This window comes from Lutjanus erythropterus, chromosome 21, assembly GCF_056507025.1.
Source record: "Lutjanus erythropterus isolate fLutEry1 chromosome 21, fLutEry1.hap2, whole genome shotgun sequence".
NCBI lineage: Eukaryota > Metazoa > Chordata > Actinopteri > Lutjaniformes > Lutjanidae > Lutjanus > Lutjanus erythropterus.
In genome coordinates, this window is record NC_139337.1 from 30,489,518 (window position 1) to 30,512,283 (window position 22,766).

The window sequence follows — 22,766 nt, forward strand, 5'->3', positions numbered from 1 at the left end:
AAAAGCGTTAAATCCTCACATTTAAGAAGCTGGAAGCTATACATTGTTCTTAAATGACCTAAACTGTCATTAAATTATCTGCCATCAAAGATTAGCCAGAGGTTATTATTTTTTTTTCTTTCTCTTAGCCAAGGACCCCCTCAGGATAATTAATATATGATTTAGATGTTTCCCTGCTCCAACACACCTGATTCACACGATCAGCTCGTCATCAAGCCTCTGCAGAAGCCTGACAACAACCTGATCATTTGAATCAGGTGTGTTGGAGCAGGGAAACGTCTAAAACATGCAGGACAGTGAGCTCTGAGGACCAGGGTTGGGGAACACTGATATAGAGAATATAAATAATATAAAATAAGGCTCATAAAAACATCTACCCCGGGACTTGAATATGATAGGCATTTAATTTTTTGTGGAAAGTATGTGTAAATATATAAATAAATAATGATTATCTTAAAAAATATAACTGTCATAACTGTGACCTTTGTTTTTTATTATTATTATTGTTATTATTATTTCATATTTAGTACTTTTATCTTGTAATTTACTTTTTATCTCTGATGTACCATGGATATAATTTTTCTTTTTACCAGCGGAAATGGGCTTCAGTAATGTCATTTTCAACTTTATTAGATAATTTTAGTGTCGAGCGTTTCCATCAGCTCCATTCTTCATGCCTTCTGCTTTGAGAGCCGTAGTGGAACGCGCATGCGCCCTTTGGTTTGACACTCCTTCGGCTTGCCGTACAAAAGCGAAAGTCTTCTGGGGAGAAAATGTCATATGTGAAACTGGTAATTATTCTTAAACATTTATCACGTTTAACATAATGTACTAATTAGTCTGCGGTTGCTGTTTAGTCAAGCATAGACTTACAGTGTTACTGACATTTAGCTAAAAAAGACTAAATGAAAGACTAAATTAGTCCACTGCTAAGGTTAGCATGTTGCTAGCTGCTGTCGCTAACAGGTCAGTTAACAGGCGACTGCTCCTTTTCTGTCTTAATTAAAGAGTACTAGACGGTAAACTTGTGTTATTTGCCTCTCTCTGTTTATAATTAATAATTATAATTCGTGTTTAGAGTGTTTTAAATGACGGTACAGCTTTATTATTGACGTTATTAGTTATCATCAGTACCAGTCAGTGTGTTCTGTCGGTGTGCCGCCAGGTGTCGCTGTGTGCCGGGGCTTCAGGTGTGACGGGCCTGCTGTGCGGCTCGGTGCTGGCTGCCAGTGAGGCGAAGAAGAAGAACTCGCAGCCTGCTTTCAGCATCGATGAGGTGGGTTAATAACTAACTGACTGCGAGGGGGAGGAGGGGCTGCCCTCCCATCACCAGCACCATGATGTTCCCTGTAACCTTGTCCTCAGTGTGCTTTTGTTTTATTTTTGTACCTGTGTTTACAAGCCCACGTGTATCCTGGATATGAGTCTTATCCTGAAAGACTGAAAATATCCAAAAGGCCGTAGAATGTACATCATTATGTTAATCCAAGTTTCCACAGCTGCATATAAATGGGAATAGAAGGAATATTCTTTTTCCTGAAAAAGGGCAAACAGCAGAATATTTTGTGCAAGTACACATTGTACCTGATTCTTGTTGTTCTTCCTCCCAGAGTTCATCTTTGGTGAACTTTGATCTCCAACGTTGCTCAATACAAACTGTTTTGTTGATGCATCTTGTGGATCAACATGGAGAAATCATTATCCTAGCAGTGTGTCATCACCTGGTTTTTGAAAAATCTTCAAATATCAAACTACAATCAGTCTGACCTGTGACGACATGTTGTTTTCAGTGTCGACTGTTGACTCATAGCACTGACTCTCACCTTGTCTTTTTTTTTTTTTGTTTTCAGCTGCCATCGTTATACACCAGCCCTGAAGTCGAGCCTCAGTATGTGGAGCCAGAGGCGGGGCCGTTGGAGGAGACCGTCTCATCTCTGAGGAAATGGGCCGAACCATACACGAGCCAGTGTCAGGTGTGTTCATACGTGATGCTCCCTTCAAAGAAGTTAAATGAAAGCTTGACAATTTCTGGGTTTTGTGTAATGCTGTTTAAATTTGGGTCATGTTTCTGTCTGTGTGTCAACTTACACCAGCAAAAATCTCACCTTCTCTAACCAGTCTCTTTTTCTCTCTGCTCGCTGCAAGTTGAGTCACACCAAATTAATTCCTAAACTTAGTAATTCCCAAAATTAATCAAACAAAACCATTTCTGTAAGTTGTGAACATGGGTAGACAATATGATGCAAAAAATATCATATGACAATTTTTTTAAGGCAGGTTCACGATCAACGATCATGATTCATGTCGATTTATAACGGTGGTTCTCAAACTTTTTCTTTTTCCTAAGACTTATTGCCAGTCATTAACAAAAGTTGGGGAAACATTACCAATTTTTTTTGTTTATTTGCCCCACATAAATCATATTCATTCAACTGTTTGACTCCATATTTTTACACTGGTCACATCTCAAGTTTTAGAACGACTGGTTTATGAGACTATGGCTTTGGCTTGCAGAAGCAGACAGTGTTCAGTGACTTTTTTTGTAGCAGCACTGTGTGCAGTTTGTTAATGAAAAGACTAAGGCTGCATGATGTGGTTAAAAAAAAGTATTGCAGTTATTTGAACATATTCTGATGATATGATTCACAATTAGTTGGAATGCACTACGTTGTTTTGTTTTTCTTACACCTGGAGAAGAAGATTTGTAGACCAGGGCACCTTTGCACCACCACTGTACTTCATGATTATGCTGTTTTGTCACAGATTTTTCTTTTATCGAAAATGTCTCCTGCGGTTTGGATATTGCACTTGCAATTTTGATAAGCATCACTGCATCAGTTACGTATGTGCAGGGCTGACTCGCTGTCATGCAGAGAGCCTTTCTCAAATATTGTCATTACAGATTGTTTTGGCTTTACAGCCTCTGGTTGTGTGGTTGGAGATGATGCACTAATGTGAGATCCCCTCACTGACTGTCTGTTTGCTGCATATATTTGGGTGCTCAGGTCGTTAAAAAAGTTTTTTGTGTTGTTATCCTTGCAAACCTTACCTTTGAAAATAACTGTTGTTTGCACCATGTTGGTTTTGGAAAATGCAAACCAGTTCAATATGTCGAATTCTTTCTAGGAACCAACAACTCAGTTTTTTCATCCATGCGGCTAAGCTGCCAAATAGAAAACAGGAAGTGGAGGAGATCCAAGGCTCTACTTACTATTTGCTATCATTGGTTTATTCATGTGTCTCAAGGGAAGGTGCAACACCGACTGACAAATAGTGTGATGTAAGATTTGGCTGAAAAAGCAAGTCTGGATGTATGTAGGAACCATAAAGCTGCAGCTGATATAATGTGCACTGTAGCATGATGCTAACAGTCTCGCTGTAAAGGCAGATTGTGGAGACATTTCAGTCATTCACAATCTAATGTAGTCATATATTACTCGGCAGCCATTGTGAGCTTCTCAAGCTAAAGAGACTTTGGAAATCTGTTAGAAAAAACATTCGAAGTTAGTCAGATTTACAGTCATCTCTCTGATGAATGCATTTATCAAAAGGACATGGTGGCTTTTTGTGGCTTTCAGTGCAAATGTCATCTCACTGAGGTTTTTGAAGTTCACACCAGTCACATGTTTTTCATATTGTTTCACATTTTTCAGATTGTGTTTTCAACTGTCAGCGTTTCTCCTCATATTCCTCACAAACTTGTAGATCCTCCACAGTTCATAAACTACTCAGTTTCTTCACTCCCGATGTTGTGTTTTTTGGTCAGCTGTCATGACTCCCTGCCATCATTTCATGAAATCCAGTCACATAGATTATGAATCGCATAGTGCAGTTAATGCACGTTTATCACTTTCATTTCCTCTGAGAGTGTCGCACAGGAACAAGTTGTGCAACAAGTGGTTTGTTTTTGTCACTCTGGTGCTTTGAGCTGAAGCCTTAAGTTTTTCACTGCACCAAAAACTATCACATTATAACTTTTCCACCAGATGAGATACTAGCAAGCAGTACGTATTGTCTTTTTCAATTGTGTTGCATTATTTCTGTTGCAAAATAGTCTCAGTGTTCAAAGAATGTGTTCAGATTTAAAGTTTTCAGCTGGTGTGTCAGTCTTATCATCTAATATAAAGAAATATCTGCTGTACCAGGACAAAGCTGTTTGGGTTCAGTGTCTGCTCTGTTCTGCTTTTCTGTTCCTGCAGGATTTAACTCCCTTCTGGTTTTCATTATATGCACATGTGCAGGAAAGCATGGACTATTTTTAATCCTGAACTCTGCCTGAGGAAACAGTAAAAAACTGTATGTTGGAAAGACAAGATCAAGCTAGCTGAGACCTTCTGTCATAGAAAGGGACATTATTTCATTTTGTTTTGTAAAAGATTGTTGATCAGTTTGGAGAAAAAAAAAAAAAAAAAGAAACTGCTGTATAAAAATTTTTTACTTAAATATTTGTTCTTTTTTGCAGCAAACGGGCCAGGCTGCAGTGGAGAAAATTGAGGTTAGTAAAAAATTCTGCAATCAAGGCTGAAAAAGAGAGTCACTTAAGGTCATCTGGTTGTTTGAGAACCACAACTTTTTGAGCCGACAGCTGCAGCTCGATGACTGACGTCTTCACTTTGACAGTCGCCACAAAAACATGTCCGAACCATCTGTGACAAAGCTGTTGGATTTTTCCTTTGCTTGCAGGTTGAAAATATACCGTTTATTTTTACGCCGTGTCTCCTGCATCGTTATGAAAGGCTGTAGAAGTGATACTTCATGTAAACGAGTGCAGAAAATAAAGTGTGTCCTCGCTCTTGAAGGGTTAGGTCACAGTTTTTTGAATCGTGGTTGAATGAGGCACTTATCCCTAGTCAGTGTCTTACCTACAGCAGATGGCGTCCTCTAGTTTGGTGAAGCAACAGGAGCACTGGAGCAGGAAGCTAAGCAATGCACGTCTGTGAGCAGGGTCAGCAACAAAATGTGTTTGTGATTTCACAGCCAAACGCCTCTCCACAGTGCTCAGCTTTGGAGAAAGGTCTGGCTTCATGCATGCACCTTCTGCTACAGGGGAAAAACACCCTGCCTTGTTTGCATTTTATTTAAACCAATCACAATGGTCCTGGGCGGTACTAAGCCCGGGATGCAGCAAGAGTGCCCCTGCAAAATAATATACAGGGGGAACTTATTTTCAGTGTGTAGGTTACAACTAGGAGGTTGTTCTCTTGTTTCCTGGGGAGTTTGAAAACCTAGATAGCCGACGGCGCGATGCCGGGCGACCAGTGGCAGGACTTAGACCTGTTCGGTCCGTGCTGCACCCTCCCACCAAGTTTCATGAAAATTCAGTCAGTAGTTTTTCTGTCATCCTGCTGACAAAAACTTAACCTCCTTGGTGGAGGTAATTAAGTTGCTTCAGTCTGCAGGGGTTGTGCAATACCTTCATGGTGTTTTTATCACTGGTTGTGTAACATGTAATATTAATTTTTTATTACCATGTGCACAGCATTTGAGCAACAAATTTCCCTGCAGGGACAATAAAGCTCATCATATCGTATTATTAGACAGTCTGGATAACAGATACGTTCACACATAAAAGAAGAGAAGAAGAAGAGAATTAAAACCGTTATAATGCTTTAACTCATAATCATGAAGTAAATATTGATTGCACAGTGTAATGACTGTAGAATAATGATGCCATCTGTGTTTAGGCTGATTCTCTCTGAACTTCACTTGCATCTGGGCCTGATTTTTCCACAGGAAAATGTCTCCATTAGAGACTTAAATAACCAACAAAATCATGCTTTTTCTCCAAATGTTTTCTTTTAATATTATTCCATCCAGAACTCAAACCCTGCTGTGTTGTGTAAAGGTGTTGTCTTTGCAACAGCGCACAAACAGTTACACCACTTGGAAAAAGTAGGTCTTATTTTCACGATTAACCGATTAGTTTTTGTCGGCCATTAATTGTCAGGAAAAAGTGAAAATGTAGATCAATGTTTCCCAAAGCTCAAGATGACATGTTAAAAATATTCAGTTTACTGTCAGACTAAAGAAGCCAGAAAATATTAACATTTGAGAAGCTTAAATCACAGAGTTTGAACATTTCATCTTAAGACAGTGACTCAAAATGATTCATTGATCATCAAAATAGTTGCTGATTAATTCTTTCTTCTGCTTTCAGGAGGTCAATGACACTCTGAGGATTAGTCAGTAAAGTGTGACTGATGATCGTTTTTGGCTTGTCTGTTGTTTATGTGACCTTTCAGTCATTTCACATACTTAGTTTGACTTATCAGTCCAGCTAAAGTTTGAGCCTAAAATCTAAAATCTGATCTGATCAAACAGTTTGATTTATGGTAAAATGATCCGTTGTGATTAAAAAAAAAGTGCCACATAAAGACAAAAGAGCCAGAAAAAATGAGAAAAACTAAAAAGATGTTTTTATTGCACATTTTGAACGAGCTGAAGGTTATTATCACGTGAAAGTAACCTGCTCTTCTCGCTCACTCACTCTCTCTCTCTCGCTCTCACTCTCTCTCTCGCTCTCTCGCTCTCTCGCTCTCTCTCTCTCTCTGTTTACTGATGATCTTTGGACTCCAGCATGTGTACAGGACTGTGGAGCCCACAATCAACACGTCTATAACAACAGTCACAGGTGAGAAAACACCTCTTCAGTCTGTACTGTTCAGAAAGTGTAGTTTGACAAGTTGGTTGACAGAAAGTTTGTAATAAATATTCATAAATTTTGTGTTTTAGCTGATATGGGAAACAGGATCCTGGAGGACTTTTCTTTCCCCGCATTAACTGGTCAAAGTCACCTGCATCATTAATTATTTTTAAATTTGAAGTCTGTATGCTTTTATTTATCTTTTTCATATCAAAAATCAAATTAGGAACAGAAAACAATAAAGCAAACAAATATGATGTCATCTGTTTTAGAGGATGTCCACACCTTCAACAGCTTTTTGTTTTGTGTCAGCCATCTTCACTCTCTTCCTTTTTCCATCTTTCCCACGTTGTTTAATTGTGTTTTTCAGATGTGTACCAGTTCCTCAGCGACCCTCCTCCTGACCTCTACCCCAGTGTAGCGGTGGTGGGCTTCTCTGGCTTCCTGGGTCTTTATTTTGCTAAAGGTAACCGGAGCACCTTTGCACACAAACACACACACACACTGACCTGCAAGGTTGACGAGGTGGACGTTCGCTGACAGACGTGCTACAGACCGCTCATCAGTCTGTAGCACCGGTGGTATTTTGTAAAACAGCTCAAGGTTATTTCAGTTCAGGACAGAGTTTGCAAGTGTATGTTTTGTTTTTTAGGCGTATTTTCGTCTGTTTTTTTTGTTTTTTTTTAACACAGATTTCCATTAAAGTTCAGTAAATGTGATGGTGAATGAAACTGGTCACAGCAGTTCTCCTCTCACCTGTTTAAAAAAGAAAAAACTCATCTCTCTTTTTGTCCTTCAGGCTCCAAAGTGAAGCGGCTGGTGTTTCCAGTTGGACTCATGGCTCTGAGTGCCTCCATGTTTTACCCTCAGCAGGCTGCCTCTTTACTCAAGGTGTGTTCTCTGCATCACTGTGTCTTAAACACGATCTCCGAGGCTCAGCATCACACTGTTGAAGTGGAATAAAGAATCTGGGGGTGGCTGGCATGTTGAGTCTTGTGCTAACAAGGCAGGCCAGTATGTTTAAAGTTTTCCATCCGGCCACTAAGAACATTCACTTGGTCCAATAAACAAAATAAACTCAAAAAGTGTCAAGAAATGAAACTTTCTCACTCCTGTTTTCCTTATTAAATAGAAAAACATAACCAAACTCCCCCTTAATCCAAGTTTATCCCCTTTTACCAAACTAAAATGAGCTTAATTGGCTTGTTAACACATAGTAAAACAGACTTCATTTAAACTCGACAGAAAAACGTTTAAAAAAAAAAAAAGTGTCTTTGTAAAAGCTTCTAACCAGCTCTGGTTTGGTCCAAAAAAAAATCCTTAACTGATGGTGTTAGATGTGAAAAGAGTCTGGCTCTGCAGGCTCTCATAAAAATTATTATTTCCCTCTAATATCACAAATCATGTCACAATTGTGATATCAGTCAAAGTATTTTTCTCAGAATCATTCAGGCCTAGTCTAAATTAATTCTTACATTCTCAAATATAATCTAAATTTTGCTCGTGGCTCATCTCAAGTCTCTCTCGGCTAGTTATGGAAGCCAAATCCAACAGAAGAAAAGTCTCAGACGAGATGAAAATAGAGAATTTAAAAGTTGCTTGTGCTTGTGCCACCTCACCTTTTTTTTATTTTTAACGCCTAACAACTTCATTTAAACTCAAAGTTAATTAATTTAAGTCATTTTAAAGTTTAAAGCTCTGAATCTGTTTTCACCTCCTTATTTAACTTTCCTCCCAGCGCTGAAATAAACTCAGGAAACAGCTGTAAAAGCAGGACAGTGACATGAATACATCTAGTTTATGTTTCTATATTTTATTTTTAGGTATAATTTATTCTTAGTAGTTTTTTTTTTCCTCTGAGCAGCAGTGAGCCATAAAGTTCGTTCTCAGAGAGTTTCTTTTTCCCAGGAAAGAGGAAAAATCACACCCTCACTCCATAAACTGTGTCTGACGAGCATCACGTAGGTTAAAATTTTCCAGGCAGGACTCATGCTTTAAGTAAATGTTGTATCAGTGTTTGATCTGTGACAGGAAAGGGTTGAGCTTCCCTGCAGGAAGGCCTGGCTGTGAATTGTGTTTCTAATACCCACTGATGTCATTTCATTTACTGTATTTCCACCCAGCGAGCCAACAGACAAGAACACACATACACAGAGACGCACCCTGATCGGGTCACTGTTTAGCTCAGAGATGAAGCAGACAAGCAGGGCAGGGTGCAGATATGAAAACACATGAGCAGACAAGATAAAAGGAGGCGTTCAGCTTCTTGTTTGAAATTTGAAGGAGGTGCGAACAAAACCATCATTATCAGACAGCCTTTTCTGATGGGAAATCCCCTGGTGGAAGTAACTAAGTACTTAGTCTGACTCACTGAATGCACCCTTCTGCTACACCCTGCCATTGGTCTCTTGCTTCAAGCGGCATGGCGGTGTCCGCTGTCTACATTTTAGAAGTGCCAGGGAAACAGCAGAAACCTCAGAGCTGCAGCCTACACGCTGAAACAGACAAATTAGCACCTGAGATGCTAATGGTACGAAGGTAAACAACCGCTACCTTTTGTTTTGCATTGTTGTTAATATTTTAATACCAGAATTCGCCTCCTGACGCACAGATGTTCCACTAAAACGATTTCCCCTCGGACACTATTTTGCAGCAGCACCACAGCTGCATCCTGAGCTCAGTACCGTCTGAAGAAGTGCAAACAAGACATGGCTTTTTCCCCCCTATAGCAGAATGTGTATGTGTGGAGCCGGACCTTTCTCCAGAGCTCAACGCTGTGGAGAGACTACTAATTACTAGACTCCTGATTCCACATGGGTCCCGACCCAGTCTCTGGGAATGACTGGGCTAACTGGTTGGTGCCTTTGGCTAATGATGTTTCTGGTGTTTGCAGGTGAGTCGAGACTCTGCGTACACCTGGGCTCAGCAGGGCCGCGTCGCCCTGGAGACTCTTTGGAAAGAGCCTCCGTTTGGCAAAAAAAAGGTGAGTCTTCAGCCGGCAGTTTAAACTTTTATCTTCACTGTGTTTCCTGATGTTCCTGATGTTTTTATTGAAATAGTTGTTCTGACTTTTGCAACTTTTTTTTTTTTTTTTTTTGAGAAGAAAGAGCGAACAGAGAGCGACGACCCGACAAGCTGAGACGACAAGAAGACAAACACCTCTCCATCCTTCACCTCCCAGTAACACACACACACACACTCACACCTGGACACCAGTTATTAATCACACACACGACCAAACTCCCATAGCCACAAATCAGGCCTTATAAGCTGCAGTGTTTAAGTTTTATATCCCACAAACTTGAAGGTGTATCTGAAACCCATCCTGCCTCCTCTTGAGTCCTTCCTTTACAACCCCGCCACCTGATCCAAGATCAGCTCCATATTCCCATTATCCAGATGAGTTTGTGAATCCGCTTCCTCCTCCTCCTCCTCCTCCTCCTCCTCCTCCTCCTCTGTTATCAGTACCAGTTTGTCCTTCGATGACCTCGGCTCCTCCAGTTTCTGTTTTGTTTAACACACCAGGTCACAGTGTCAAGTTTCTGCAGCGTTTAACTTCCACAATATCTGCCACTGGTTCTTCTTTATTGTTGTTATTTGTTAAAGCTGAACAACACAACTTCACAGACATCAAACTGTTAAATACTCAAAAACATCAATAAGAGGTTAGAGGTGAAATTATTAATTGATCACCAGAAAATGAATAATCTGTTTCAATCATTATTATAATAATTGTTTTTGTAATTTTGGTGGTTCCAGCTTCCCAAATGTGGGAATTTTCTCCTGTTTTATTTTTGTGTTTTGCACTGTTGAACAGAAGGAATCATCAAGTTCCTGCCTCTACTGAGGTTATTTATTTATTTTTTTTTACTGTTTTATTTGTCTTAAAAATTTGCCAGAACATTTTTAGTGCACATCTGGGGAGATTTGTGCAGAGGAGTCCCACACTGCAGGTTTGGTTTGTTCCTTGTCTTACTTTATAGTAAACTGAATATTTTTGTGTTTTGCACTGTTTAAAAGCAATTAGAACGTGTTATTTTGGACTTTGGGAAACTGGAATGAAGGTTTGTCATTATTTTCTGAACTTTTATGGACCAATTATCTAATTAATTCCTAAATTTAAGTCCTAAAGGGGGCCAGACCACTGAGAGAAAATGTCCAGATTGTTTTATTTTTCTCAGAGTATCATAAAAACTTGTTTGTTTTAAAGAAAGTGAGAACAATATTTTGGGTGCGCATCTGTATTTTGGTGCATTTTATTTTGCAGCACATTGAGATGATTTTGCAGCCTTGGCAGAACTGTGTGCTTTCTGAACTGCTTTTGTTGTTGTGACCAGAACACAGAGCACTTTCTGAGAATTTTCCATGTGAAAGAAATCTCCTGCTGCAGGTTACAGACTTACGTAATGTTTTACTTTAAAGAAGTCGATCAAAATTTTGGAAAAAACACTGATTTTAATTTCTTTGCTGAGGTTTAAATGAGAACACGCTCACACTAAATGTAATGGTGCAGCTGGTTAGCTTAGCATCAGATAAAGTCTGGAAACAGGGGAAACGGGCAGCCTGGCTCTGTCCAAAAAGAACAAAATCCACTCCCAGCACCTCTAAAACTCATTAACATGTTATATCTTGTTTGTGAGTGTTAACAACACACTGTAGAGAACTGCTTGTTGGCCGGTGCAGAGAAAAGCACTTGCGGTGTGAACAGCCAGCCTGCTGCTCACTCAACAACTGACGCTCCTGCCTCCTGTGTGTCCTCAGTGTTGAGCTGGTCAGTGGATCTTTGGTTTCTCTCTCTGTTAAACTAAGCTGACAAGCTGCAGGCTGTTCATGCACGTCTCAGAAAGATAGCAAATATGCATGTTTCCCAAATGTTGAATTATTCTTTTCCCAGCATTATGAAGTGCTGTTTTTTATTATCTCCATTTTAAAACGGCAACATCAGTCGAGTGACGTGTTTGTGAGGATCTCGTCGGTAACATGCAGCTCAGAAACAGTGTTGGACGAGTTTGAGTTACTTTTTACTCCTTTTAAAACTCTAACAGCTGGCTGACAGCTGACATGACGTCCTGTTCTGACCCGCTGCATGAACACATCATCATAAGATAACGTTCCTAGGTCAAAAAGGTACTTGGATTAGTAATAATATTACAGTAATATGTAACTGATTAATGTCTTACTGCCTAATACTGCTCACTTCTCTCTTGTCTGGGCGCCACTGTGATTTTGTCAAGTGCAGCTTTTAGCAGTTTATCACGTCGAGGACGATGGTTCAGCGTGTTCACACACACTTATTGTTTACGTTTAGTTTTCCACATGTTTATTTCCCCTGATGTTGTATTCATGTCACAGTTTGATGCTAATTATACTAACTATGCTACAGTAAAGGGCCAAATAATGTGTGTACTGCAGCTTCATTTACTTATTAAGGGACTGAATGAGAATGTGTTTATTGTCCATGTCTAATAATGCACTGTAAATACTGTATGAGGTTTTATCCTAATGTAATTAAATGTGGTATCTGACTGAGGTGATCTAATGTTTATTTTTGAGTGATGAGTAACTCATAAAGTAAATCTGTGTTTGTCTGCACACAGATGCATGTGACGGAGTGGATGTGAGAAGCCTGAGATGTTTTATTTCTTGTACCTTCCCTGTGCGTTCAGTAGTTTTGTGCATCTGAGGAGCTGCTTTTTGTTTGTTCTGGGAGTCGAGGCAGCAGGAGAACGTAAAGACTGATCATGTGAGCGGAGCGGTCGTGTCCTGATGTGGTTGAGAACGGCCCTGCAGCACCTCCTCCCACGACCTCACACAAAGTTCACTGTAAATGTGACACTCGAGCTGCTGTGACACGGCGAAGAACAATGAAGAGCGTCTCTGTTCTGGATATTCATGTTTAATCTCATTTCCTCTCTCTTCCTTTTTCTCTGTCTGCCGTTGATTTATCTTCAGTCCGCTGCAGACAGGACGGAGGATATGATGTAACTGTCCTCCGCTGTTTGATGTTTTCAGGAGTGACGTTCATGTGGGATTACCCTCATCCGTCAAGGAAAACTTGATTTGAACTCTTACACACTTTAATCCTGAAAGAATGGAAACCCTTTTCTGCCGAATAAGATTGAAAAAATTAAGATTCTGTGTTATTATGAGAAACCATTCTTGAAATAATGGCTTAGTATCACAAAATAATTAGAAACTTTATCAAAATAATGACTTGGTATCTCAAACTTCTTCAAAATAATTTACCTAAATACGTCATATAAAATGAGTCAAAGTTTCTCATTATAATGTGTGGAATAACTTTCTTTTTTGGCACAAACAAGCTTCCATACTGAGTAGCAGCATTTGTCAGCTGTAAACAAGTTTTTACACACAGTTTTTAAAGCAGCTTAAGACGACTAACAAACCTCCAACAACCCAAATCGGCTGTTTCCAGTCCAAAAAAAACATTTATGTGAGAGCACATCTCAAGCTGTCCCTGACTCGACAAAAAGGAACTGAAGAACACAAGTGTTCTGTGACAGTTACGTTTTGAAGTTGTTTAAGTTCCTCAAATCTTCTTAAATGAGAACATGCTCAGCTGTATTGTCCAAAAACTGTGAACAACTTTCTGCTCAAGCCACAAAAGTTGAAAATATCTCAAGGTTTTCACACATCATGTTGTGAAAAACGCCCAACACAACACACTGTTTCAGTTCTGTTTTTACGCTCAGGGACAAACTTCTGGTAACAACATCAACAACGTTTACTGACAATAATTAAGCCCTGAATCACAGGAAAATTTGAGTTTCCATCAGGAGAAACTTGTCTACGTTCAGAACTACAAATGATGACTTTCCGTTTCTGTTTTCATTTACAGGCAGCCTCTGAGAGTTAATGTGAAACTAGACTGTATATCAGACATGACAGCTAAAACACTGAAAACCTGAAGACAAACCCTGATTCACTAAAAGAATCACCTGCCTTTAGGTTTTACACGCTGGTGTTTAAATGTGTCGGCGTGTTTCGTCTTTTCACAGTTTCTTAAATAAAATGTTACGTCAGAATGTGCAAATTCTGGAAAAATGGCTGAGGAGATAAAACAGCTGACTCCGCTCCGATGTCTTTGATTCTTGATTTCTCTCTCAAGTTTTCTGTGTGCACACGGCCCTGCAGTCTCATGCCCTTATATGGGCGTTGGGGTGTTTACCTGTGCTAATTAAGAGCAGCCGGCACTTATGAGGACACTGGCATTCAAGATGATCAAAACTGAGATATGAACATTTGACCCTTTGCTAAACCCCGCCCCAAACAGCACCTGTCCAATCATAGCTTAGCAACCGTAACTAGAGCTGTCAAGCTTTTCATTTCTCTCCATGTTGAAGGTGTGCATGATGTTTTCATAAAAAACAAGAGCACACGTGGTGAATGTATTCAACTCTGTCTTCATCTGCTCTGACAGAAGCTGCAAATGTTAGCATGTCTGGCTAACTAACGCTAGCTTACCACCTGCAGTAACTTTAGCTCCAGACTAACTTGTTAGATCCCACTGCATCTGCATTTGTTCTGTGGGGGTTTGAGGAGGAGGATGTGGGCTGATGAAGAGTCAAGTCCTGCTGGAGTCTGGTGCGTCGTGTCCTCGCAGCTCAGGGTGCAGCAGCCTGATCCAGGATGCTGTGGTCTCTCTCTCCCTCTCCCTCTCCCTCTCTCCCTCTCCCTCTCCCTCTCTCTGTGGATAAACAGCTGTTGATTTGAGATAATTTAGCAGTTTGACGACACAAATGATCGATCTAAGTGAATGACTAATTTGCCATTTTTTCCCCCCGGTTGCTTTTCTTGGATTACACTCACTGACCTGAAGAAGCGTTTTCACAACCCCACATAGTGAATGTTTAACCAGACAGTCTAACAATTCAACATAAACAAGAGCCAAGAACAGGATCAAAGGTCAGAGACGTCCGTCTGAAGACGATTCTGGAGACAACATAAATGTGGACAATAAATAACTGGTATTTTTCCAGAAATAACAGAATCTGTCCACTCAGCGCACAAACAAACCTGAAGCCAAACTCTGATTGTAATCTGAGGAGATATTTAACTGCTCATTTGAGGTGAAACGGAGAGTGAAGATCACTCTGACCCTCCGGCTGCACAGGGAGTGTTCACAACTGTTTCCAGCTGTGAGGTTGAAGTTTACTTGGTGTTTTTCCCAGTCGCTGCAGTGGATTTAACATTGCTCAACTCAGACAAACTCCGTCACGGTGCAGAGTTTATGTCGTTATAAAGAGGCCCGACCAGTGAAATGCAACAAGTTGAGTTTATTGTGTTGACTGACCAAGAGTCCAAAGAGATTTTACACGGAAAGTTAAGACGTTGAGAAACTTTTAAGGGGATAATTCACCCAAAAGTGATAACAGGGAGAGAAGGTGCCCAGAGGATACTGAAAGACAGACAACACCTGCTGCAGCCAGTCTGTTCAAATATCTGCTGCCAAACCAGCAGACTGAAGAGCAGCTGCTCACTTCATCTTCACATCTCCAACTTATTTATTAAATTCAGTTTTATCTCTTCAGCAAATCTACTCTTTAATAATTTCAATGTTGGTTTTATGAGTAGCCAAAAAGGGAACTACAGTTTAATCCAGTTACACCAGTGTTTCTCAAACTTATTTTCTGGGAAGCCAACAGGCCTTATCAGTAAATCTTGTGAAAAGTTGAATTGTGCACAAATAAGTTCATGACTGTTTTCATTTCTGTTGTCTTGACACATGCATACATTACATATTTGATAAATGAGACATTAATAAATGTAGGCTGAGTTAAGAGGACGTCTCATTGTTTGTATTTTCCCCTCATCAAGAAAACAAACCTTAACCGTAACTTAGGTTTCTTCTTTAGATAAACTTGAATCTTTGAGGTCTAGAAACTCAAAAAAGCGTTTCAGAATTGTTCACTGTGAGCTGTGAACCTGATCAGTCTGTCATTGTTTGGGTGCTTGAAAATTAGGCTGTTTTTTAATTGAAGATATATATATATATAATATAATATTAACTTTCTAACTAATAATTCATTTTCATGTCTGCTCAGTAGTTTTTGAAATACGATTTTTGGGGGCTTCAACAACAAGATTCAAGTTTATTTTAAGTAGAAATTATCTCAATAAAACATTCTAAAACTTTCTTGACACTTGAGTTGGGCTCAAAATTCATACAGTGTAGGACATGAGACTGAATGAGCAGGCTGTTGTTTTTTCTCTCAACAGTAAAACAATATACCCATTTAATGGCTTTATAAAAGCAGAAATAAACTCAGTCTCATTTATCTGGTGACCCGAATAAAATCTCCTGTGACCCACATGTGGGTCACGACCCAGTGTTTGGGAATGACTGAGTTATACAACCCTATGTTGTATAATAATAATAATAAATACACCTTTGGCATTTTTCTCATGCTTATATTCTTATATTGATCTTGCTTGTGTTGTTTTTCTCATGTTTACGTTCATACTTAATATTTTCTTTCACCGTAAACCACATTGTGTTTGTTTAATCAAATGTGATATAAAAATAAAACTACCATTTTCTTGTACTTTGTAAATTTTGCAGATTTACTGAGATGAAAGAACCCAAACACTTTGTTCACCTCTTGTTCCAAGTGTGTTAAAGGATGAGACCACTGCGACATGTGAGATCAATTATTGTTTTATTGAAAACTGAAGTGATAATAACTTTTTCTGCAGATCAAATGCACCTATACTAACAAAGAAAAATAAGATTTCAGAACAAAAATATAATGATTCAGAGTGTTAATAGATACTACAGACTGAACTACATAGAGATTATATCACTGTGATACTGTTTTGCCCTTTTTAAAAGCTGAACTTATGTGAATCAACCCTCATCTGAATGGAGAGAAAAGTCGAGGAGTCAGACGCAGAGGATCGAGTCTCCGTCTCTGCTCAGACTCTCGTGTCTCCTCCTGTCCCTCCTGTCGTCCCGCCGCCGGACCTCCGTCACTCCTCAGCCGGAGCGGCCAGCTTGACGAGGCTGTTCTTGCTGAACCTGAACAGCCTCCAGCCCTCCTCCTGAGAGAGGTCCTCCGCACCGCGTCGCTTGTAGAACTGGAGAGAAGACTCATTGTTCTCCGCGACCACGAACATCATGCCGGTGCAGCGCATCTTCACCGCCAGCTGACGGAGGGACAGGAGTGTTAGAGGGCAAAGGCTGACTCACATCAACACGCACAGCTGCACAAATCCACACTTGTTGTCAGCTTTGAGTCACCATTTTTCATGATTATAACTTGGTGGTTTGTAGGTTGATGTGCTGAACAAATCTGATTCTAAAGGTCTGGAATCAGTTTAATAAAAACCCTATTTTATCTTTAATTCTGCTCGGACATATTCCTCAGACCCCGTGCTGTTCTAAGAGCTCTGGATCAGTAAACATACTCACGTCACTGAGATGCCGCAGGATCTCCGAACCGATGCCCAGCCCTGGAAGAAGAAAAGGAAAGTTTAAAAAAGATCTCATCAATAAATAAGCAGTTAAAGAGGCAGTTAAACGTGGACGGGACTGAATGTTTACCTCTGTAAGGCTTCATCACGTAGAAGTCCTCCAGGTAGAGCTGTTTGCCGATCCAGGGGTCGTATGTGAAGTAGTACATGGCGAAGCCCACTACTGTCAGACCTGAAGAGATGAAATGATTTGAGTTTCCTGCTGATGTACATCTTTTTAATCACGTTTATATATTTTTATTGATGCTTCTCTCTATTTTACCATCTTTCCTGATGTAAATTGACTCATTGTGGGACTAATAAAGGATTATCTCTCATATTATTGTGGTTAAGATGTGCTGAAAATGTTCAAAAAGTTCTGATATACACACTGAAATCATTCCACTAAGTTTTATATTGAAAACCTCTAAATGTTAAATTGCATTAAGTCATTTTTGATGTCAGTGTTTATGTCATTGCTGCGTCTGCAGGTTGGAGACTGTAGCTGACTTTGGTTGATGCTGGACAGGATTGATCAACTCAACTTTTATTTTCCCGTCTTGTTTTTTAGGATAATTTGCAATGGTTCATAATGCACAAAGCAAATTAGTAAATTGTGCTCGACTTGTTCTTTGCTTTGTCGTTGTGCTGTTTTTTCACGACCCAAAAAAAACAAAAAACACCCCTAAAAGATTCTAAATAATGATAATACATAAATAAATTGTTGATAAATTTTGTCTGTTTGTTTAACTTTTTATTTAATCGACTAGTCTAATCATTGCATCCATACTACATACCGATATTTATATTATGTATAACACATACACCACAGCTGCCGATCTGCTACCTTTGGCTGACTTCTTGAACAAGTGAATTTCCCCCTGGGCAAAGATAATTGTAGGTTGTGGAACTTAAATTGTCTGTGCAGTGTTTTGTGAAGAACACCTGACTGTTCACACTGAGAGCTGAACTGTGAGGTAAACAAAGAAACATCTAACTTTTAACGAGTGTCTGTACTTGGAAAAAGGTTATAGTTTCTGAAGTAATTTGAAGCCACGTGTAATGACACTAAATTAAAGAGGTACTGCACACTTCCACGTATTTTTGAACTAAATTATATTACTGTACATGTCCAGTATAGCTGTACTGTACTGCTAAGCTGGACATCTGAGTCTTTACCTAACAGGCTTCCGTTATATTAACGCCTGGAGGTATTTGACAAAAACAGGAAGAACATACAGTGCAGCCTTTAGATAAACACCGTCAGCCTGAGCAGATGGTGGAAGCAGCTCGAAGCTCAAACTTAGAAAAGTTAAACTGGGAGATGAGATCGTTTAAGAATCTCAGGCTGAGTTAAAACTGTCGCACTTCGACAACGGTGGAAACTCTTTAGGTGCAGACAAGAGAGGACGCAGCAGCAGCAGAAAAACAAGTGTTCTTCTAAAACTGTGGTGAAAATGATGAGCCTGTTTGTGTTGTTTGACGTTGCACCGGTTCCTTGAGACTTTAACTTGCTTCATACCGTCACTGCTGCTGTTCTCTCCTTGGATTTCAGCGATGATGCAATGGTAAAACGGGGTGTCACCAAAACCATCCTCAAGGAGTTCTGCGAGAAAAGAAAGATTTTACGCATGAGACGCAGAGCACCAATAATCTGTGTAATAATCAGATCGATAGATGAGGGAGGGTCACCTTTCTCAGTCAGTGTCACCTGGCTCTCCATATCTTCATATTTTGCAAGTTCCTGGGACAAGAAAGACGGAAACAACACCTTATATTTAGTGCTGAGAAGATCAGTCGTGTGACATTAGCACCCAACCCATCTAATCACAATCAAACACACAATATTCATTATTTATTGTAAGCATGTAACTCAATGAGTTTGTGAACTGTGACCAAGATATGTATAAATCTACATATGAAAATTAAACTTTTCAGTGCTCGCTGGTCGGCAAACCATGTAACAGGGACACAGTACTTCTTTTTAACATTTATAAACAGAGCTTGTAACTATAATACATTATGTCATCTATACTCAGGAGGTCATAGGAGGTGTTGGTGGACTTTTTCTTGAATGGCTGAGTGTAATATCCAAGTCTCAGAAGATGCTTTTGTTAATAAAAATGTGAGAAAACAGCATTATAATGAGATGTGCAGACCTACAAATATTTTTCTCCAGATGTTGGACAACATGTTTGTTTAGTGCAGACAAAAGACAAATGTCACATCGTCATGATTTTAACAGGTTTTTTTTCTTCAGTGAAAATGAAAACATGATCATATGCCGGTAATCATGAATCATATCACAATATAATTTTCTAACCATATCAGCCCCATTTATTATCATTATTATTATGAGCATCATTATTATTAATAATAAATTTAAATGTATTCCAAAGTATTTGATTTGGACTGCAGGTTAAACAGGCTTCACAAACAAACAACAGTTACAGTGCAAATAGGTACAAAGTGCAAATATTTACAGTATGGCAACTTGTTTAATGCTCTGAAAGACTTGTACAAATCAAGTGCACAGCGATGCATCATTAACTACTGGTGACTAGAGTTCAAATATGAGAATTACAGAGTGCAGTGACAAGTTGACAGCTCTTTCTTACAGTTATTGAAGGGAATATGTGTGCAAAATATTTTGGCTATAAGCTTAAATTGTACTTTACGGTGTATTAAGCAAACTTCACATACAGATAACTATATTACATATTTATAATTCACAAAACCACCAGACTGAGATCTGGATCAATGCGTGGTATCAGCGCTTCGTCCCAGTTCTACCAATACTAGTCAATACGGTGGATTTTTCAGTTTATTCCATGTACTGTCACGCAAGCAGGGTGGATTGTAATCTCTATGTTCTTTGCATTGTCATTGTGCTGTTTTGCACGACCTAAAAAAAACTCTATTTAACCTATATTTATATTTTACATATAGCCAACTGTGTTTTTGTTGTTGTTTCCATATTGTTATACCTCTTGTTTCTATGTTTTATATTTTGTTGTATTTGTAGCATACTGCACGTTTTACATACTTATAATTTCTATTTACATCTTTATATTTTCTATATGCTTATATATACACTTTTATTTTTGAATTAGAGCAACTGTAACAGAAACATTTTCCACTACAAACATTTTATAAATAAGTATTATATATATATTAATTATTATTACTACTCTAACCGGTTATGAAATCATGTCTGGCTGCAGCTTCGGTTGTGTTCTTCATGTCAGGTCAGTGGCTATAAACGGTTATAACATGTCATCATCAGGGTCAACCTTGATAAGAACTAAAGCTGCTGCTCTGACGCTGACCATATTTGGAGAACTCGTCAGTCAAACCGGAAATGGGTCGTCTGGCTGTAAACAAAGACCCCGACACTAATCCACACTCGGACATCCTCCGGATATTTTCCACCTGTCACCACTAACTCACAATTTACTCACCATTAAATCACAATTAACACCATTAGAGGATGTAATTTATGTTTTAAGGCGTCTGAGTATCTGACTTTGTGCGTAAACCTCGTCTGAACTGGAGTTAACTCGAGTTTAAGTTCACGGAAAGTGACTAAGTAACTAAGTTAGCTGGACGGTTTAATAGCTGAACTTTTATGTTGAATAATTTGACTTTCTGAGCAGATTTGTGGGCCTGTTCTGGTCCTCGGCCTACCTTCACCAGTCGTAATATATCAGACACGTCCCTGGGTTCAGCTTTTCGTAATTTATACTCCATTTTCTTCTTTTACTCTTTTTTCCTCTCGTTAGAAGTCCTCTGTATGTGAAGTGAAAGATTAGATGTTTCTTCATTCGCTTCAGAGTGGCTTTTCCCCCACAGTCAGCCTCTGGTCAGGACGCGTTTGTCGAGACAATAACATCCAGTAAGAGTCACCCTCGGCTGGGTCGCTGCCGTTCAACTGTCCGCTCTTTGTTTACATCGCTGCTTTTATACCGGGCTCGCGCTGGAATGTGGTTGGCCAGTCCCCGCAGCGCTCAGATTTCTGACCAATCAGCGACACCCTCTGGTATTTCTTAGCCAATCCCAACATAGAGAGTCTGTTTTGGTGCTGTCATAAGATCTTTGTTTTTGATGGCGAGAGAAGAAACTTGGAAAAAAGTATCTTATACCTCAAGTTAAAGTGGAAATTATAGATAATAAAATAGCGCAATTTAAAGCTAACATTTAGCATGTTTACTGTAGTCGAGTTGTAAAAATTTTAGTCGTAAATAAGTAACATTTACCCAAGTAGAAGATGCACAAACAGTTTGTTATCGTGGTTTCTCAGTCTGTTTAGAAAAATGTTATATATGGTTCTGTGTGCTGCAAAGACAAGCAACTCATAAAACAATATACTAATAATTAAATGGGTTTTAAGCTCTCCTTATTATGAAGTTGCTGCCTTGTAATAAGCACTTTGTGACGTGGGTTGAGATATAAAAATCATTGTTATTATTTTTACTACTGCTTCATACACATTGAGGTGTGTTAAACTCAAACACTACATAAATTTAAAGCATTTAGCAGCCCATACCAGTCACACAAGTGGAATTTTCCACCTCCCACAGACTGTGAGGTTAGACGAGGCTACAGGCTATATCACTGCTGCAGCTCTATGTAATGGAGGAAAAACAAATCCTTGGATCATAGACTTAAAGAGGTAGCTCCTCCACTAATTTAATCACACACTTGCACAAACTTAGGGGACTTGTGCTCACTTTGCACCAACAAACTTTGCACATACAAACTTCTTTTCATTTCCTTTTAACAGTTACAGTGTAACTATACAGTATAATACAGATGCATGTTCAAAAGCTCAACAAGGTTGTAAATGTCTTAAAGAGGTGGTCTGAGTTTCTGTATCTCCTCAGCGTCCATAGCACTGAATAATTCTCTTTGTTCATGGCCCCACTGAAAAATAGACAGGAAGGAAAAATAATATGGTAATTATTGCGGACCAATTAGTTGAAAATGCATTTGTTGTTATTGTGACCTTGCAGTTATGTTTTCCATGTAATGAACATCCTTAACTCTCTCTCTCCACTGTTTTAATGAGGGGATCAGTGGCCTCGGCCAGGAGACTGTGACCATTTTCACATTTTGCACAATATTCCTGATTATTGTATGTTGGACAACATACATAACATGTATTTTTGATACTGTATATTGTAATTGTACATAGTGTTCCTTGGTTACTTATTTATATTCACTCTCTTTTTTTATATTTTAGATTTTTCTTCACTTCTTATATCTGCTTCATTGTTTGACAGCATTCAGAGTAGAAGGCGAAGAAATAATTTTGTACTTCTGTACAGTTTTTAACTGTGCATATGACAAAAAATACTTTGACTTGAGGTTTTAGAGATAAACGGTCAAAACCAATGCAGCAGATGGCTTAAGGTCCAAAACACCAGGGTCATCAGGGTTATTTTCTCAGACTGGATGAAGCTCCTCTAGAGTCGCAGAGGACGTGTTTACACAGGCTGAGCAGTGGTCATGTGACTTCTGCAAAAACATTTCAGGTTGAGCAGGTTGTAAAATACATATATCAGAGGTACGACCAAGTCATTGTTTTACAAGTCTCAAGTGAAGACAGACAAGTCCCAAGTCACACATGTAAGTCACAAGCAAGTCTCAA

At 39.2% G+C, this 22,766-nt stretch overlaps 2 protein-coding genes across 2 annotated transcripts; one reads left to right on the forward strand and one right to left on the reverse strand.

Moving 5' to 3' along the window:
* The first annotated feature begins 561 nt into the window (after positions 1 to 561).
* Positions 562 to 9,836, forward strand: apoob (apolipoprotein O, b). Its single transcript, XM_084747553.1, has 9 exons — positions 562 to 791; positions 1,166 to 1,276; positions 1,851 to 1,973; positions 4,463 to 4,495; positions 6,577 to 6,631; positions 7,014 to 7,109; positions 7,443 to 7,534; positions 9,537 to 9,626; positions 9,744 to 9,836. The coding sequence occupies exons 1-9, from the start codon at positions 774 to 776 to the stop codon at positions 9,780 to 9,782; spliced, it is 657 nt and encodes a 218-aa protein (XP_084603679.1). The 5' UTR covers positions 562 to 773; the 3' UTR covers positions 9,783 to 9,836.
* Positions 9,837 to 16,306: 6,470 nt separating this feature from the next.
* On the reverse strand, positions 16,307 to 21,058 carry LOC146307852 (diamine acetyltransferase 1-like). The gene is made up of 6 exons (XM_084747160.1): positions 20,804 to 21,058; positions 18,809 to 18,860; positions 18,639 to 18,722; positions 17,208 to 17,309; positions 17,076 to 17,116; positions 16,307 to 16,810 (listed from the first exon to the last, which is right to left on the reverse strand). The coding sequence occupies exons 1-6, from the start codon at positions 20,864 to 20,866 to the stop codon at positions 16,634 to 16,636; spliced, it is 519 nt and encodes a 172-aa protein (XP_084603286.1). The 5' UTR covers positions 20,867 to 21,058; the 3' UTR covers positions 16,307 to 16,633.
* Positions 21,059 to 22,766: the final 1,708 nt, after the last annotated feature.

What these genes read in the sequence shown, in the direction of transcription:
- apoob (XM_084747553.1), top strand. An exon ending in CTGCAGTGGAGAAAATTGAG is followed by an intron (nt 4,496 to 6,576) that starts GTTAGTAAAAAA and finishes TTTGGACTCCAG; the next exon opens with CATGTGTACAGGACTGTGGA. An exon ending in GGGTCTTTATTTTGCTAAAG is followed by an intron (nt 7,110 to 7,442) that starts GTAACCGGAGCA and finishes TTTGTCCTTCAG; the next exon opens with GCTCCAAAGTGAAGCGGCTG.
- LOC146307852 (XM_084747160.1), bottom strand. Translation starts at nt 20,866, where the DNA reads ATGGAGTATAAATTACGAAAAGCTGAACCCAGGGACGTGTCTGATATA. An exon ending in ATATATTACGACTGGTGAAG is followed by an intron (nt 18,861 to 20,803) that starts GTAGGCCGAGGA and finishes TTCTTGTCCCAG; the next exon opens with GAACTTGCAAAATATGAAGA. An exon ending in CGTGATGAAGCCTTACAGAG is followed by an intron (nt 17,117 to 17,207) that starts GTAAACATTCAG and finishes TTCTTCTTCCAG; the next exon opens with GGCTGGGCATCGGTTCGGAG.